Here is a 20,116-nt window from a genome sequence, read left to right as displayed (position 1 = left end):
GGAGCAGCACTCCGAAAGCCATGTTTCCGATTAAACCTGTTGGACTATAATCTGGTGTTGTGTGATTTTTAACTCAGTACACCCCAGTCCAATGCCAGCTTCTCCAAATCCTGAAAAAGGATGTCATATTCGCCACTTTCAAACCCTATGGCACCTCTGTAATGATAAGGAAAGTTGTGGCAAGGTTTTCTGCAATTTCCAACACACTTTCTTTTTCAACATTGGATGCAAGCTATCCAAGTCTGGCAACTTAACCCGTCTAAGCAAAGCCAGCTTTTACAGTATAACCTACTTATCAATTTTCACTCCATCTGTAATTTCCATTTCTACAGATATATTGCCTGCATCCTGTTCCATAGTTGTGATGAGAATTGGTTAACTCAAATTGGTTAATAGCTATAGTGTGGAGCAGAATAACACAAACGGCATAGGTTCAATCCTTGCAGAGTTGTAGTCATTCATTGATGTCTCTCATGATACTTAACAGTTTAAATCTGTTTTTCTCCTTTACAATTAAAAGAATGATTCAAGTACAAATTGCACTATTTTAAAACTTTATCTCCAATTTTATTCAACAAAAAAATCTACAAAATTGTCACCCAGAAAACAATTTCTTACAATCTTGAGTAAAAATATTTACGTCTAAAAACAAAACTAAACTCCGTTATCGACTGAAAGGATGACACTTCAAGGTTTTGGATTTTAAACAAATTTTAAGCTTAGAAGAATTGTGTTTAAAAAGCATGAATACTAAACGATCATATTTTGTAAACCCTTATTTTTTTAAACCTGAAAATATAAATTGGACATTCACCTTTCTATTTTCAGTTTCACCCAAGAGCTCCCTATACTTGCTAAGGTCTTGAACATTCTTTTGCTTTTCCTCACACCAAACCAAAAAAGTATGCTTATAGCTTCTAGGAATCCACGTTTGAGTTTGCAGTGTTCTTGCTTTTGTCCAAGGTTTGAGACTTGTTGGGGTTCTTCCACAAACACTTGGTCAGATGACGTTCTAACGCTCCTTAAACATTTCATAATTGAGAACACCCAAATACAAGCATGGGGCTCATTGCCTTCTTGCTAGTGGCCAACAGTTCTTGGTATATTTTTAATTCTCTGCTGATTTCCAAACTGCTCCAGCTCCAAACCTATCTATAGCAGTTAAAATTCACACAAATAAACAAAATCAAAAGAGGACAACCCCTGCAACCTGTCCCCTGATTATCTGGCACATTTGTGATGTTACAGATAAAGATTTCAACTCCCTGAGTACAAATCCCAAATCCACCCTTTGTTCTGAAAAATACATGGATACTTCTTGTTTTCTTATTGTTTTCCAACTTTTCTTTGATCTGGGCAATTACATAAATAATTTAAAGCTGTAATGTGGGTAACTGCTAACTTATCAGACTCCTTGACTCCATTACAAAGTTAAGAGAAATCCATCTATTGGTGAGTTTTGAGAAGATTTGAAGCTCAGGCTGATGTTCTGGACATAGGTTTGCTCGCTGAGGTGGAAGGTTCATTTTTAGACATTTCGTCACCATACTGGGTAACATCTTCAGTGACCTCCGGACGAAAAATTGCTGATGATTCCTGCGTTCTATTTATTTGTTTGGGTTTCTTTGGGTTGATGATGTCATTTCCTGTGGTGGTGTCATTTACTGTTCTTTTTCTCAGGCTATGGTAAATCGGGTCCAAGTCAATGTGTTTGTTAGTAGTCATGATTTGGAGATGCCGGTGTTGGTGTACAAAGTTAAAAATCACATAACACCAGGTTATAGTCCAACAGGTTTAATTGGAAGCACACTAGCTTGCAGAGTTACATTGCACTTTGCTCAAAAACTGCAGACATTCATGTAGAACTCTGAGCTCAAAAACTGCATGAATTTATGTAAAGCTCTGTTATCTCACTTTTTAGATTAGAATCAATCTAAACATCAGGTCATAGACAGAGAACACAGGGGGCTAACACCTTCAACATATTGTCTAGCTATCACCATTGTTAGCAGCTAACCCGAGAATGCAATTTAAAAAAAAAGTTTTGTGATTTACACATGAAAGAAGTGAAACTATCACTGTATTCTAACAGATGAAAGGCTTAACAGACAATCAATTTTTCAATGTATAATTTCAGTTACATCACACAGCAAATTTTTGCTATAAATTCTATGTTACGATTGAGCCCTCCACTATCACCTGATGAAGGAGCATCACTCTGAAAGCTAGTGTGCTTCCAATTAAACCTGTTGGACTATAACCTGGTGTTGTGTGATTTTTAACAATGTGTTTGTTGATAGAGTTCCAGTTGGAATGCCATGCTTCTAGGAATTCTCGTGTCTCTCTCTCTCACACACTAATATCCTTACATACAGATGAGGAAGGACACCACTTCGACTGGGACAACACATCCGTTCTACGATAAGCCAAACAGAGACAAGCACAAGAATTCCTAGAAGCATGGCATTCCAATGGAACTATCATCGAACAAATTGACTTCGACCCAATTTACCACCACCTGAGAAAAAGAACAGGAAATGACATCACCAACCCAAAGAAACCCAAACATATAAATAGAAAACAGGAATCATCAGCAATGCTTTGTTTGGAGGTCAGTGAAGACTTCACCTAGTATGGTGATGAAACGTCTGAAAATGAACTTTCCAGCTCAGATAGCAAACCTACATCCAAATCCATCTATTGTTTATTGCTTTCATACCTTGAAGTTTAACCCTATACATAAACATGAATTATCTTTTGGATGATAATTGCAATAAAAGTGCTTATCAGACTCTCAAATTCAAAATTCTTTCCCCCAACTCATTCATCTGCATTAACGTTATAATCCCCCACCCGATATGTTTTAGTCCTGTAACAAATTACATTCAACATTTTCACAACACACTGATACCCACTCATACCAAGACAGTTGAAAGTGCACTGACTGCAGAACACACACACACACAAAATAAACTTACTCCTAAAAGTGTCACCCAAAACCATGAATAATACAATCCAGAAAATGGACTTCTGAATGTCTTAAGCTCTCATTATGCTTTGCACCAATTGCTTATCAATTTCTATTCATACAAACAGTATCTCTTGTCAAAAATTCCCTGACATACATTGACCAGTTCCCCGGTGTTAGAATGCAGTTTGAACTTCTATGCACACACAAACAATTAACTGGTTCCCAAAGTTTAAAGACTTCTAAGGCACCAGCAGTCCAACACCTTTCTTCTCACATGCTGCTTCCTAATGAGACAATTCCTAGCAGCCAGAGTGCAATTAAATTCAAACATCAAACAAACTATATGACTGAATTAGTACTCTGGTTCATATTACGGTTTTAGAACTGAACTCGGAACTTGATGAGTATGTGTGCATGCGCATGTGAGTTCAAACCCTATCATGGAATGTTGTATCATGGCTTTCAATTATGATAACAGTATGCAGGCTAACATCATCGTTATTATTATCAAATCATTCAATACTCTCTTAGAAATTCTGCCATACAGTTATGTAGCCTATTTGTCAGTATCAAATATAAGGATTGAGTTTTGTTATTTCTGTGTGTCTAAAAAATTGTGGACTACAATGAGAAATAACTTTTTAAAAATAGGTATTTATCAGGATAGCTGCATAATTTAATGGCAAGGAATTTGATATATGTTGTGAACTGTTTTTACAGTTGTGAATCCCTGTGATGTGCAGCTGATTGGTTTTCAGCTGAGAAGGGTGGAACCGCACAGAAAGTCATGCTGCAACTATTCCCTTTAATTGAAGTCACCTGTTCTCTGCAGTAAATAATGGTGGTTAAAACTTGAAGTCAACCAGTGACTTTTCCTACAGAAGTTGCTGTGAGCTGTGACTTTCAAATTAATAAATAAGATGCTTTCTACTAGTGGACTATCCATTCTGAGCTTCTGACAAACCAGTTCGTTCGAAAAACACCAATAGCCTATCTAGCCCCAACATCAGAAACAGGAAGCAAAGATGATTGAACTGACTTTCTACCTTCAATAATAATCTATTTCCCCTATCTGTTTGTCTGTGTTTGTGTGTAACGGGGTGTTTAAGGCAATTAGAGTTTCAGTTAATAATATTATATGGCAATGGCTTATATCTCTTTACCTCTAGCTATTGTCTAATTACTTCCAATTAATAGTAATTCTTGGTTACTACAAAAACCTGATAAATGCTGACAATTGACCTTGGTCAGGAAACTAGCCAGTTGGGTACCATGTATATTTTTATTCCAAGAAACAATTGTTATGACTCCAGATTCTGCAGGGCTCAATTTACAGTGCACTATCGCAGTGAGTCATAATAAATACAGCTATGATGTCTTTCTATCATCAGGTGGTTTAACAAGCCTTTCAACTATAAAAACAAAGTCATGAGATGGTCTGATATCATGTTCTCAGGACCTCAGAAGAAAAGGCAATTCTTGAATTATATTCCAATAACACCGCGGCAAGGCCAGAAAGATGTAGTGACAACATGAATGTTTACATATGCTGTTTTCATTATAAGTTTGGATTCAAACATTTATAATAGAAATACATAAAACATACAAGTATATCTAAAGAGAGAACAGAACTAACATTACAGATTCTGATGAAAAGATAACATAAGCAATGGGAGCAGTAATACATCATTCAGTCCCTCATGCCTTCGCAGCCATTCCAAAAGATTATAGCTGACCTGCTCCAGGACTAACTCCTCTTTTGCACCAGCTCCCTTTAGATTCATGAAATATTAAGAAATTGAGAGCTATCTACCTTCCCTATAAATACTTTCTGTGGTAGACTCCACAGGTGTCTGCAGTAAAGAATTCCAGACATCACTACCCTTTAGAAGAAGAAACTCCTTTGTGTTTAAGTATTACATGAATTTCCTGTTATTCTCTATGTTGCTCAGTTTAAGATTTCCCCATCTGTGGAAACATCTTCTCCACATACCAGGTTCTGAGGGTTTGACAGGTCATATGTTCCAATAAGATCACCCCTTATTCTTCTAAATTCTAATATCAAACCTGCTTAGCCATTCAAGATAAATTCAACTCCTTCCCAGGTATCAGCCCAGTGAATTTCTTTTGAACTGCCACCAATGTATATCCTTTCTTTAGGTACCAGAAAACACTAATTCTGTTTTTCTCTCCACAGATGTTGATATTTCCAACATTTTTTATTACCAGTTTAAAGCAACAGAATTGCATGAGGAACAAAATGACCACACTCCAACTGGGGAAGACACAAGCAATCTCCCTGAGGTAACAGTGGCTGAAGGACCTGAACTTAAGGGAATTTATATTTGCCAGGAATTGGTGTTGGAGAGACTGTTAGGTCTGAAGGTTGATAAGTCCCTGGGGCCTGATGGTCTACATCCCAGGGTACTGAAGGTGGTGGCTCGAGAAACCATGGATGCATTGGTGGTTATTTTCCAGAGTTCGATAGATTCGGGATCAGTTCCTGTGAATTGGAGGGTGGCTATTGTTGTACCACTTTTTAAGAAAGGTGGGAGAGAGGAAATTATAAACCAGTTAGTCTGACATCAGTGGTGAGAAAGGTGCTGGAGTCTATTATGAAGGATGAAATTATGACACATCTGGATAGTAGTAACAAGATAGGTCAGAGTCAGCATGGATTTATGAAGGGGAAATCATGCTTGACTAATCTTCTTGAATTTTTTGAGGATGTAACTCTGAAGATGGACGAGGGAGATCCAGTAGATGTAGTGTACCTGGACTTTCAGAAAGCTTTTGATAAAGTCCCACATAGGAGGTTAGTGAGCAAATTTAAGGTGCATGGTATTGGGGGCAAAGTACTAACTTGGATTGAAAGTTGGTTGGCTGACAGGAAACAAAGAGTAGTGATAAACGGCTCCATTTCAGGATGGCAGGCAGTGACCAGTGGGGTACCGCAAGGATCAGTGCTGAGACTGCAGCTTTTTACAATATATATTAATGATATAGAAGATGGTATTAGTAATATCATCAGCAAATTTGCTAATGTTACTAAGCTGGGTGGCAGGGTGAAATGTGAGGAGGGTGGTAGGAGATTACAGGGTGACCTGGACAGGTTAGGTGAGTGCTGAAAATGTGTTGCTGGAAAAGCGCAGCAGGTCAGGCAGCATCCAAGGAACAGAAGATTTGACGTTTCGGGCATAAGCCCTTCATCAGGAATCTTATGCCCGAAACGTCAAATCTCCTGTTCCTTGGAAGCTGCCTGACCTGCTGCGCTTTTCCAGCAACACATTTTCAGCTCTGATCTCCAGCATCTGAAGACCTCACTTTCTCCCCAGGTTAGGTGAGTGGTCAGATGCATGGCAGATGCAGTTTAATGTGGATAAATGTATGGTTATCCACTTTGGTGGCAAGAACAGGAAGGCAGATTACTACCTAAATGAAATCAATTTAGGTAAAGGGGCAGTACAAAGAGATCTGGGTGGTCTTGTACACCAATCAATGAAGGTAAGCATGCAGGTACAGCAGATAGTGAAGAAGGCTCATAGCATGCTGACCTTCATAACAAGAGGGATTGAGTATAGAAGCAAAGAGGTTCTTCTGCAACTGTACAGGGCCCTGGTGAGACCACACCTGGAGTACTGTGTGCAGTTCTGGTCTCCAAATTTGAGGAAAGACACTCTGGCTATTGAGGGAGTGCAGCGTAGGTTCACGAGGTCAATTCCTGGAATGGAGGGACTACCTTACGCTGAAAGATTGGAGCGACTGGGCTTGTATACCCTTGAGTTTAGAAGACTGAGAGGGGATCTGAATGAGACATATAAGATTATTAAAGGATTGGACACTCTGGAGGCAGGAACCATGTTTCCGCTGATGGATGAGTGCCAAACCAGAGGACACAGCTTAAAAATACGGGGTAGACCATTTAGGACAGAGATGAGGAGAAACTTCTTCACCCAGAGTGGTGGCTCTGTGGAATGCTCTGCCCCAGAGGGCAGTGGAGGCCCAGTCGCTGGATTCATTTAAGAAAGAGTTTGATAGAGCTCTCGAGGATGGTGGAATCAAGGGTTATTAAGATAAGGCAGGAACAGGATACTGATTAAGGATGATCAGCCATGATCATATTGAATGGTGGTGCAGGCTTGAAGAGCAGAATGGCCTACTCCTGCATCTATTGCCTATTATAACTTTTGAAAACATTACACACAGTGTGCATTTCCTTTAATGAATATTAGTGCTCTCGCAAAGATCTTACTCAACCAATTTTTTTAACCCTACATTCCAAAGTGCACATAGTTATATCTTCATGCTTGCCGAGAATTTAACTTCAAATAAAGAATGATATCAAAATGAAATCAAGAAAAACGTAATCTTGATTCAGGCTCATCAAAATCTGAATAGCCGATACTCCCCAAATGAAAACACTTTCTTTCCCCGATTGACACATGAATGACATGAAAAACTAGTTTGTTTAATATTTTTTATCCTGTTTTCATATACATTACTGATTACATTCCAAGGGTTCAAACACCTATAACTGCTCAGAAATAGCTCCCACCTCTTGAGTTTTAGTTAATAAACATAATTCGATAACCGTAAAGTCATTTAGGGAAGAGATTAACTGATCCCTATTTCTTTTCAAATATCCGCGGCATCTTACTTCTATTTTACCCAACTTCCTGAGGTTGGGCGCATAGCGCTTGCAAATTGTGTGTTTATCCAGATCCACCCTAACTGGTGATCATGCTACAAGGCCTCCAAAGATAGTGAAATGGGGGCGGGGCAGGTGATGCAGAAGTGCAATATTACTTTCAACAAAATCCCTTCCAGATCATGTGGAAGGATCTAAGTTACTTACGAGAAGCAGCAAAGCAGGCAGCAGGGGCGTCCCCGCTTGCCCCGGCTCTGCAGACTCATGTGAGCCAAAACACCGCGTAGGATAGAAACGGACGCTTGAGGAGTCGGGTACTCACCAGCCACGAGCCGGATTACGCAAAACTTGTTGGCTCGTCGCAGCGAACATCCACGGTGTTTCAAAGAGGAGCCTAGCTACTGCAATTGCGATAATACACAACTGTCAGACATTGGCCTCTAACGAACTCCAGGAACCACCATGTCCAGCCCGAGGGACGACGGGAAGAGAAAAGCCAACGTCCGGAAGGAGGGAGAAGGCCCAAACCATTCGACTGGGCCCACGTCGGTCTTTCCTCACGTTTCCGGACAACCCGGACGGCAGATTAAAAAGTGCCTGTCGCCATCCCGAAACAAAACGAACACGCCGATCAGATTTCAGTGTCTTACTTGCTCGTTGCAGCCGCTGCTCGGAGTTGCGCGGGTGCAGTGGACTCGCCCAGTAACCATAGCAACAGCCACAACTAAAGATGGCGACTGCGTTGACGCTGAAGATGCAGCTGCAGGGACTGGAGGAGGAATTTTTCCGCAGAAACAGGTAAGGAAAGGAGAGAAAGCACTATGCAAAAAAGGGTAGGAGAAGGACCTTCACTGCCGTTGAGGAATTATTTACAGTTGCACCCCTTCCCCTGTCAATTCAAAATGGTTTCAAAAGTAGTATTCGCGAGAGATTAGCTGGTGTCCTGTGTTCTACTTTTTGTAAAATGTAGTCGGTGGCTAATGTCTTAGTAAAGATAGTCGAGAATGACATTAATGTTATACTTTCGTATGCTGCACCTGAAGGCTGCTCGGCTTTGACACTGGAACTTGAGTGAGAAGAGTAGGATAACAACATTCCTATTATTGCTTAATTGGAATTAACATACAGTACCTCGCAGTTAATAAAATATTTTGTTACATGCAGGGAGATCAGATTAGACAGTTAAATATATGGATGGAGGAGTGGTGTGAGAACTATGGGTTTTGATTCGGGAAACATTAATTCGAGTATTGTGGAGTTACGGAGCTGTTCCTTAGTAATGGGTGGACAAATACGAACTCAGGATGCTGGAAACCTGAAACAAAAACAGAAACTCAGTGGGTCACTGAACCCGAGACGCTAAGTCTGCTTTCTCTCCACAGATACTGCCAGTCCAACTGAGTTTTTTTTCCCCCAGCGATTTCTGTGTTTTTGTTTGAGTGGAACTCTAAATGAGTTGAGACCAGTGCCCTGATGAATAGAAAAACTTGTGGTACATCGGGCTTCAGTAACCTAAAAAAAACGTATAGGAGTAGGAACTGAGGTGGGAGGATTCAATAAAACGTAAATTATAATAGAATAAGGAAACATGTAAAGGCAATAGATTAATATAACAATTTCGTTAAAATAAACAGTATGAAATGGAGAGTCAGAGCTGAACAAGGATATGATTCATTAGAGACGAAGTAGCATCCGACAAAAAAGTAACATTCAAAGCTAAAGATATCTGAATGTGTGAATAGATGAATTAGACAAAATAGATGAATTAAAAACACAAAAATAAATGGGTTTGATCCATTTTGCCCTTTTCATTCTGTCAGAAGTCACGCGACATCAGATTGTAGCCTAGCAAGTTTATTTGAAATCACAAGCTTTCCGAGCGCTGTTCCTTTGTCAGCTTCGTCCTGCAACTACGCAAACTAAAAGTTCAAGGACATTTAACTTTTTTTTTCTTTCACGGAATGACGCTGTTATGAATGATTCAAGTACACCTACAATGTTGTTAGGAACAGTGTTCCAGGATTTTGATCCAGTGACGGTGAAGCAATGGTAATTTAGTTGCAAGTCAGGATGGTGTGTAGCTTAGAAGGGAACTTGCATGTTATTTGCTGTACCCATATGGCTGCTGTTTTTGTTCTTCTCTGGTGCTAGAGGTCACCCATCTTGCATATGGCATACGGTATTGCAATTATGCATTAATGGTGAAGGGTTAAACATACATTAATGTTTAACATAGAGTATGGGTGTCAATATAACAGTTTGCCTTTTCCTGGATAACATTGAGGATCCACTACTCCAGGCAATTGGAATGTATTTCTTCATACTCCTGAATTGTACTTGTAGATGGTGTGTATGTGTTAGAAAGATGGAAGGCAAGTTACTTACCTCCGAATTCCAAGTCACTGATGTGCTGTTTTATCCATGGTATTAGTATGGATTGTCCACTTTAGTTTCTTGGTAATGGAAGTTGGTAATCGAGGATTCAACAATGCTAATGCCATTGAAGTGGCGATGGTTTTTGTCATAATACATTGGAGTGGAAAGTATGGCTTGCCTAAATATTTTTGCAGGTTTTTGAAAGTCTGGGAAGGAAATTGACTACTATCTCCAGGCAGTTCGCTTTCCATATCATGAGTAACCCTCAGCCTCTCATCTTTAGAGACCTTGAGGTCCAACCAATGTAATAAATCTAATTACCTGAATCTGGAAACAATTGAGACCTTCACCCTGGGACTGATTGCAGTCCCAACAGTAGTAGGTGACATGGTTGCTCAGTAGTTAGCACAGTTGCCTCACAGCCAGGGACCCTGGTTCAATTCCAGCCTTGAGTGGCTGTGTGGAGTTTGTGTGTTCTCCCGTTGTCTGCGTGGATTTCTGCGTGCTCTGATTTCATTTCCACAATACAAAAATCTGCAGGTTAGGTGGATTGGCCATTCTAAATAATCTTTAGTGTCAAGGGATGTGCAGGTTAGGTGGATTAGCTGTGGTAACTGGGTCCACTACGTGGAACAGAACATAGAAAATTACAGCACAGAACAGGCCCTTTGGCCCATGATGTTGTGCTGAGGTTTCATCCTAATGTAAAATATAGTAACTTAACCTACGCATCCCTGAACTCACTGCTATCCATACGCATGTCCAACAGTCGCTTCAATGTCCCCAGTGACTCTGCTTCCACCACCACAGCTGGCAACGTATTCCATGCATTCACAAGTCTCTGTGTAAAGAACCTACCTCTGACATCTCCTTTATACCTTCCTCCTAATAAGACTCCTTATATGACTCCTCGTACCAGTCAATCTTGCCCTGGGGAAAAGTCTCTGGCTATTGACTCTATCTATTCCACTCATTATTTTGTACACCTCGATCCAGTCTCCTCTCTTCCTCTTTCTCTCCAGAGAAAAAATTCCGAGCTTATTTAACCTTTCTTCATGAGGCAAGCCCTCCAGTCCAGGCAGCATCCTGGTAAACCTTCTTTGCACCCTGTCCAAAGCTTCTGTATCTTTCCTGTAGTAGGACGACCAGAACTGGGCACAATATTCCAAGTGTGATCTCACCAGAGACTTGTAGAGCTGCAGCAAAACCTCGCAGCTCTTAAACTCAAACCTCCTGCTAATGAAAGCCAAAACACCAGATACTTTCTTAACAACCTTAGCCACTTGGGTGGCAACTTTGAGGGATCTATGTACTTTGAGGGATCTATGAACAGATCCCTCTGTTCCTCCACACTGCCAAGAATCCTGTCTTTAATCCCATATTCAGCATTCGAGTTCAACCTTCCAAACTACATCACTTTTCATTTATCCAGGTTGAACTCCATCTGCCATTTCTCAGCCCAGCTCTGCATCCTGTCGATGTTGTGCTGCAGCCTGCAGTAGCCCTCTATACTATCGACACCTCCAACCTTTGTGTCATCTGCAAATTTACTAACCCATCCCTCAACCTCCTCATCCAAGCCATTTATAAAAAAATACAAAGAGCAGATACCCAAGAACAGAACCCTGCGGGACCCCAGTCAACACTAACCTCTCGGCAGAATACATTCCATCTACAACCACTCTCTGCCTTCTGTCAGCCAACCAATTCTGAATCCAGATAGCCAAATCTCCCTGTATCCCATACTTCCTGACTTTATGAATGAGCTGAAAATGTGTTGCTGGAAAAGCGCAGCAGGTCAGGCAGCATCCAAGGAGCAGGAAAGTCGACGTTTCGGGCATGAGCCCTTCTTCAGGAATGAGGAAAGTGTGTCCAGCAGGCTAAGATAAAAGGTAGGGAGGAGAGACTTGGGGGAGGGGCATTGGAAATGTATTCGGTGGAAGGAGGTCATGGTGAGGGTGATAGACCGGAGTGGGGGTGGGGGCGGAGAGGTCAGGAAGAAGATTGCAGGTTAGGCAGGTGGTGCTGAGTTCGAGGGATTTGACTGAGACAAGGTGGGGGGAGGGGAAATGAGGAAACTGGAGAAATCTAGGTTCATCCCTTGTGGTTGGAGGGTTCCCATGAATCTACCATGGGAACCTGATCAATTGCCTTGCTGAAGTCCATATACACCACCTCAGAACTCAATAAGATTTGTGAGGCATGACCCTTTAATCACACTATGCTTTGCCAAATAGTCATAAATCCTATCCCTCAGAATTATTTCCAAAACTTTGCTGACCACAGACGTAAGACTTACTGGTCTGTAATTGCCAAGGATTTCCCTATTTCCCTTCTTGAAAAGAGGAACAACATTTTCCTCCTTCCAATCCTCCAGTACGACTCCTGTGGAGAGTGAGGAGGCAAATATTCTCACCAGCGGCTTAGCAACCTCCTTTCTCGCTTCCTGGAGCAGCCTAGGATAAATAGTGGCTAGCACTGCTGCCTCACAGCGCCAGAGACCCGGGTTCAATTCCCGCCTCAGGCAACTGACTGTGTGGAGTTTACACGTTCTCCCCGTGTCTGCGTGGGTTTCCTCCGGGTGCTCCAGTTTCCTCCCACAGCCCAAAGATGTGCGGATCAGGTGAATTGGCCATGCTAAATTGCCCATAGTGTTAGGTTAGGGGTATGGGTGGGTTGCGCTTCGGTGGGTCGGTGTGGACTTGTTGGGCCGAAAGGCCTGTTTCCACACTGTAAGTAATCTAATCTAAGTAATCTTTTAAAAAAAAATCTGGTCTGGCCCTGGGGACTTATCAATCTTAATGTTTTCCGAAATTTCTAGTACATCAACTTCATCAATCTTGATCTGGTCAACACTGTATCCCAGGTCCTCCAAGTTTTCATTTACAACAAGTTCCCTTTCCTTGGTGAAAACTGAAGCAAAAACTCATTTAGGGCTTCCCTTATCTGCTTAGACTCCATGCACAAGTTCCCTCCACTATCCATGATCGGCCCTACTTTCTCCCTGATCATTCTCTTATTCCTCACTTATGAGTAAAATACCTTTTGGGTTTTCCCTAATCCTTCTTGTCAAGCTTTATTCGTGCCCCCTCCTCATCCATTTCTGAGCTCCTTTCTAGCAATCCTCTAAAGCTGTGGGTGGCACAGTGGTTAGCACTGCTGCCTCACAGCGCCAGAGACCTGGGTTCAATTCCCGACTCAGGCGACTGACTGTGTGGAGTTTGCACGTTCTCCCCGTGTCTGCGTGGGTTTCCACCTGGTGCTCCGGTTTCCTCCCACAGTCCAAAGATGTGCGGGTTAGGTGAATTGGCCATGCTAAATTGCCCGTATTGTTAGGTAGGGGGTAAATGTAGGGGTATGGGTGGGTTGCGCTTCGGCGGGTCGGTGTGGACTTGTTGGGCCGAAGGGCCTGTTTCCACACTGTAAGTCTAATCTAATCTAAAAAAAAATTCTTGCTTCCTCCACCTTGCGTAAGCTGCCTTCTTCCTTTTGATGAGAATTTCCTCTGTTCTCGTCCTCCAAGGTTTCTTAATCTTACCCCTTCTTATCTGTCTCACAGGAACAAATGCGTGCATCACTTGCAACAACTGCTCCTTAAATAGTCTCCACGTGTCTGCAGTGCCCTTTCTGTGGAACAATTGCTTCCAGTCTGTACTTCGCAACTCTTGTCTGATAGCATCATAATTTGCTTTTCCCCAATTAAATATCTTCCCTTGGTAACTACTCCTTTCACTCTCCATGGCTATGCTAAATGTGAGGCAGCTGTGATCACTCATCAACGTGCACTACCAACACGAGATCTGACACCTGTCTCGGCTTGTTGCCAAGCACCAAATCCAAAATGGCCTCTCCCCTTGTTGGTCTGCCTACATACTGAGTAAGGAAACCCTCCTAAACACACCTGACAAAAACGGCTCCATCTAAACCATCGGCACTTAGGAGGTTCCAGTCGATATTGGGAAAGTTGAAATCACCATAACAACAACCCTGCTACTTCAGCATTTTTCCAGAACCTGCCCGCCTATAAGATCTTCAATCTCTGTACTGCTATTAGGTGGTCTGTAGAAAACCGCCAATGTGGTGGCTGTTCCCTTGCTGTTCCTACCTTCCAACCATACTCAGTAGACAAACCTTCCTCAACAATCTTTGTTTCTGTAGCTGTGATGCACTCTCTCTGATTAGCAATGCAACACACCCTCTTTTTCCACCCTCCCTGTTCTTTTTAAACGTTGGAACATCAAGCAACCATTCCTGCCCCTATGAAACCCATGTCTCTGTTATGGCCACAACATTGTAGCCCCAAGTACTGATCCATGGTCTAAGTTTGTCAGTCTTATTTCGGACACTCCTTGCATTAAAGCAGACACACTTTAACCGATGCCTTTGTTTCATCGCATGAGAAACCTTCCATAAATAGGTTCAATACATCCTGTTGATGCCCAGTCTGCAACTGACCTCCTCTCAGACATGTGGTTCTGATTCCCACCCCCCTGCCAAACTAGCTTAAACCCTCACGAATCACACGAGCGAATCACATGAGCAAATCTCCCACACAGGACATTTGTGCCCCTCCAGTTCAGATGCAACCCATCCTTCACGTACAGGTCCCAACTTCCCTAGAAGGTATCTCAATGGTCTAGGTATCTGAATACACCTTTGTCATCAGAAAACAAAACAAGTTTGAGAAAACTGACAACATCATCAACAACATCCTTATTAGCACAAATTTCACAAAATAGGAGGAGAACAACAACAGACTAGATGTCACAGTGGAGTGAACAGTTAATGGAGAATTGCAGACCAGTGTCTACAGGAAGGCAACATACACATCAAATACTTAACTACAGAAGTAATCATCCCAACACCCACAAACGGCGCTGCATCAGGACGTTATTTAAATGCGTCACAACACACTGCAGCATCCAAGAACCACAGTCCACCCAAACTTAAATAACAAATGAAACAAGTAGACAACATGCCCAGAAACTCTAGCCACACTACCATATAAAGACACCTCGGAGATGATTACCAGACTGCTCCGACCCCTAGGCATCATGGTAGCCCACAAACCTACCACCACTTTGAAACAGCTACTGATTAACCTAATGGACTATATACCAAACCAACAAAACCAAATGTCATTTACAAAATACCATACAAGGACTGTAGCAAACGTTACAATCGGACAGACAGGCAGAAAGCTAGCCACCAGGATACATGAGCACCAACTAGCCACCAAAAATCATGACCAACTATCACTAGTATCCATACACACAGACAAAGAGAGAGACACCAGTTCGAATGGGGCAATATGTTCATCTGGGACAGACTAAACAAAGACATGCGCAGGAATTTCTTGAGGCCTGGTATTCAAACCAGAACTCCATTAACAAACATATAGATTTGGACCCCATTTACCAACCTCTGAGAAAAAGAACCGGAGATAATACCACCCACCTTAAGAGATCATGATGCAAACAGAAAGTGGGACAGAACACCAGCGCTTCACCAGAGGCTCACTGATGACGTTACCTAGCATGGTGACGAAATGCCTGAAAATAAACCTGCCAGCTTAGTGAACAAACGTAAAATCTGAACCTCAACCTGAGCAACGAATCTTCTCAAAAATCAGAAATGTGATTTGTTGCATTTTGGAAAAGCATATCAGGGCAGGACTTACATAGAGTCACAGTCACAGTCACAGTCACAGTGGTGCACAGCCCGGAACAGACCCTTCTGTCCAACCTGTCCATGCCAACCAGAATCCCAACCCAATCTAATCCCATCTGCCAAAACCAGGCCCATATCCCTCCAAAACCTTCCTATTCATATACCCATCCAGATGCTTTTTAAATGTTGCAATTGTACCAGCCTCCACCACTTCCTTTGGCAGCTCATTCCTTACACATACCATCCTCTGCATGAAAAAGTTGCCCCTTAGATCTCTTTTATATCTTTCCCCTTTCACTCTAAACCTATGCTCCCCACCCCCACGGAAAAGACTTTGTCTATTTATCCTATCTATGCCTCATGATTTTATAAACCTCCTATAAGGTCACCCTTCAGCCTCCAATGCTCTAGGGAAAACAGCCCCAGCCTACTCGACCTTTCCCTATAGCTCAACTCCTCCAACACGTAGTAAAGGCAGTGTTGCTGAATAATGAGACTTTGGAGTGCAGATTCATAGTTCCTTGAAAGTGAAGTTCCAAGTAGACAGGATAATGAAGAAGAAGGCATTAGGCATGTTTGCCTTTCTTGGTCAGTGCATTGAGTAGAGGGGTTGGGCGATCTTGCTGCAACTACAGGACATTGGTTAGGCCACCTTTGGAATAGTATGTGTAATTCTGGTCTCCCTCCTATCAAAAGGATGTTGTGAAACTTCAAGGGTTCAGAAAAGATTTACAAGGATGTTGTCAGAAGTTGAAGGGGTTGAACTATAGGGCTAAATGTGCTGGGGCTATTTCCCTTGGAATGTTGGAGGCTGAAGGGTGATCTTATGGAGATTATAAAATCATGAGGGGCATGGAGAGGGTGAATAGCCAAGGTCTTTTCCCTGGGGTGGGGGTGTCCTAAACTGGAGGACATAGGTTTAAAATGAGAGGGGAAAAATTTAAACAGGACCTAAAGGGCAACATTTTCATGCAGAGGGTGATGCATGTATGGAATAGTCTGCAAGAGGAAGTGGTGGAGGCTGGTACAGTTATGACATTTAAAAGGCCTCTGAGTGGATATATGAATAAGAGGGGTTTAGAGAGATATGGGCCAATTGCCAGAAAATGGAACAAGATGATTTCGGATATCTGGTTGTTAAAGTACCTATTCAAGTTGGCTCAGGGAATCCCTGATGGACTCTATCGGTAGCCTCTCTTGATTCGTCCCAGAGATCGTACTCTGTGGTAATCTGGAATGTAAAACTCTTCCAGACCATTTAGTTTAAATTATTACCTTTATTTACCAATGGCATCAATGTTACACTGTAATAAAGATACCTACAAGCCAGGCTTGAGCTAAGGTTCTAAAACCTTCAGCTCTTTATCCCTAAGAGCTCTCTCCGGCTACTCCCCTTATTGTTGCCAACGAGCTATTTTTATACAGAAGTTGGTATTAATGACATGTGTTTTTGTAATTTTAATCAGATAAGCAGCAATAAAATGGCAAAAGTTTGCAGAGGAAGAGAAACTCATTGACAGGTCTGAGTACACTTGACTAATTAAGCTACATGCACATCAAAGTGGAAACCCTGGATCAAGCCAGGCCAGATGGTCAATTTTGGCTTGTACATTATAAGGAGAGATTAGTCTAAGTTTTGTGGAAAAGTCATGAGGTAATCTTGCTCAGCTAACATGTCCAGTTTCATTGTCCTACAAAATGGCTTTTTATTTACAATCATCTTAGATTCCCAGAATGCAAATTAAATTCATAACATTCCCGGATCCCAGGATCTAGGGAACAACACACAAACATTCAATCCATTACAAGGCAGTGTTTACTCAAATCAGGCTATAACTCGTTAAACTTTCCACGAGCTTTTGTCATGACTCTGTCTCTCTCTCTCTCTCTCTCTTTTTGTGTCCATTGAACCCTTCAGTCAGTGAATGTCATTTGCATAAAACTGTTTTCTCTCTCACTCACACATGAACATCTTCCAATTTTCAGCCTTTATGTTCTCCTAGCCTGTAAGGGTGATGAGACATTCACTTCCCAGAGCAGTCAGTTCAGTGTGGTATACATGAAAATGTATCAGGGTTGTTCTTTTACATCCATATTCCACTCAGCTTATTAAATTATAAGTTCTTTTCCTTCTGAGTATGTGTTTTGTTGAGAGTCTTTGATATAAACCAGCAATTTAGTTATCCGACACCCTACTGTGAAATATACACACCTCCAGCCTCTGGTGTGAGAAGGAAGTACTGCCACATATTCCACAAGTGAATAAATGTTATCAACTGATTTACACCGATCCATTGACACCAAGAATATATGTCACCAATTCTTTTGAACAAGCACTTTCTCACATTCTCTGCAGCAAATGTGTCACATAGAAGGCTACACGCTTACTTATGGTTGACATGGACAAATTGAACTGTAGAATGTGTTTCCATGCTGTTTAGCTCTATGACTCTATACCAACATCCGTTAAGAGTTTCTAGCTTTAAAATAATGTTTCTTTTGTTACTTTTGGGAGATTTTCTAAAAAAAAATGTTTTTTTATTATTATATAAGCAAAGCAATTTGATTCTTCCATCTTGCTATAATGTATCAATAACCTATGTTATTTTTCAGCATTGCAGAAGAAAACCGATTACGAGAACATTGCGCTGCTGTGAAAATCCAAAGCTGTTTCAGAGGGTTTAAGGTTCGAGCACATATCAGGTACAGTCAACCTAATTAAACCTAAGTCAGTATTTCAACAATCATAATCTATTAATGTACCTTTACCATATCCAATACCTTGCTTCATGTTTATCAAGCTTTTGTCATACTTCATTTTAACATTTTTCTAATATAAATTTCCACAGCCACATTAATTATAAACACTGCACATCTATGCCATATGACGTGACTATAGCTGCCTCACTTTTATCTGAAAGGATTCTAGTGCATAAAGCTCACTTAGAAGCTCCTCAACCTATAACAGAACCATCTATATTTTGGAATTGCTTTGCCCAGTCTAGCTGCAGGAACGTCAGTAACATTGTTGTGGCATCCTCTGAAATTTCATACATACAGGCAAAGTATAGAAGGCTGGTTTGAATGGAATTTCTAAGGTGCAAATGTACAAGTCTATCACCTCTGATCTTTGCTTTGCAGACCCTGGAATTCAAGGCAATCATAGCTGCATATAAATTAGATTATTAACAAATGCATCAGTATAAACAGACACGTGAAGAGCCATCACGTAGACCAACAAGGCAAAAATGACACTGATACTGTGTACTGCTAAAAAAGATGCGACAAAAGTAGTTTTACCAACAAGAATTTAAGTAAAGAGAGCAATGCTTCTGTGCAGCCTTTCAAGTATACATATAGCGATTTGATGCTTAAATTAGAGTTCACGTTATGGAGATGTCTCATCATTAATGATCTGATTCATATACAAATAAATGAGATAGACAGATATCCTAAACTATAAAAGATTTAGGACTAAATTTGGGCCAGATATTAAGTTTGAAAATTAAAATTTTAGTATTTGCAGGTATACTTTGGTTGTCTCATACCTTTTGCTCAAATCCAGTTTTAGTGACTTTTGCATCTGATTTATATAATACTTAAATTGTAGTGTTACTGTCTATAATTAATGTGGAAGAAAGAATTGAGTGTCTTTTCTTGAGCAAGGTATTGATTAAATTGTGTATTTTGAACATTTGTTCTAAAATCTAATGTGAATTTAATTGATATAAAAAAACGATAATTAAAAGTGGTTTAACACTGATTATCACTCTTTGGAAAGCCATGATAATCTGGTGCATTTGCACACTGTCCAAGGGAGTTACCTTCCTTTCAAATCTTGATGTTCAGATTTTTTAATACTTGAAATTCATGCCTGGGGTCTAATAAAACAGACAATGGAAAAACAAGCAGGATTGATCAGCATCTACAGGGGTAAAATACAGACATAATACCACGTCTCAAAACTCATAAAGGTTATCTACACTATTACAGAGCTTCTTTTTTATTTTCTCTTCTCCTCCTACCCAGCCAGACATCATTTGTCATATTTCTAACTTTCGTCAGTTCCAATGAATGATTCCATAACTTAAACATGAAATAGCATCAGTGAAAAGAACCTATCTAACCTTCTGACCATTTCCGGCATGTATAGTTTATTTTCTACTGCAACATGAGATGTAGTGCAACCTTTTCCCACCTCCCTTCTTACCATGCACAACCCAAAATGTTTCTTCCAAGTGAAACAACAATTTACATAATCCTTTCGAGTAGCATGCAATATGTGCTATCTGTTTGGTGGTCTGCTTTATTTTGGTGAAATCAAACTGTTTGCAAGCATCATCCCCAGCTTCCTGCCTGTTAACAGTTAAATTCTCCATTTTGCACCAACTCTATTTCAGTTCTTGACCTGCACAGTGTTCTACAGAAACTCAGCTTAAGGTTGAGGGCAG

At 41.0% G+C, this 20,116-nt stretch overlaps 2 protein-coding genes across 2 annotated transcripts in view; one reads left to right on the top strand and one right to left on the bottom strand.

The window, feature by feature from the left end:
- Positions 1-8,281, bottom strand: part of gpatch2 (G patch domain containing 2) — a 298,747-nt gene extending 290,466 nt beyond the window's left edge. Inside the window, exon 1 of the mRNA XM_060831453.1 lies at positions 7,942-8,281. Within this exon, the coding sequence (XP_060687436.1) occupies positions 7,942-7,991 (50 nt within the window). The 5' untranslated portion in view covers positions 7,992-8,281. The remainder of the gene's footprint in view (positions 1-7,941) is intronic.
- A 33-nt stretch (positions 8,282-8,314) lies between these two features.
- Positions 8,315-20,116, top strand: part of spata17 (spermatogenesis associated 17) — a 107,566-nt gene continuing 95,764 nt past the window's right edge. Inside the window, exons 1-2 of the mRNA XM_060831454.1 lie at positions 8,315-8,417; positions 18,279-18,368. Of these exons, the coding sequence (XP_060687437.1) occupies positions 8,350-8,417; positions 18,279-18,368 (158 nt within the window). The 5' untranslated portion in view covers positions 8,315-8,349. The remainder of the gene's footprint in view (positions 8,418-18,278; positions 18,369-20,116) is intronic.

Source organism: Hemiscyllium ocellatum, chromosome 10 (genome assembly GCF_020745735.1).
Source record: "Hemiscyllium ocellatum isolate sHemOce1 chromosome 10, sHemOce1.pat.X.cur, whole genome shotgun sequence".
NCBI classification, from domain to species: domain Eukaryota; kingdom Metazoa; phylum Chordata; class Chondrichthyes; order Orectolobiformes; family Hemiscylliidae; genus Hemiscyllium; species Hemiscyllium ocellatum.
This window is presented reverse-complemented; position numbering and strand designations above follow the sequence as displayed.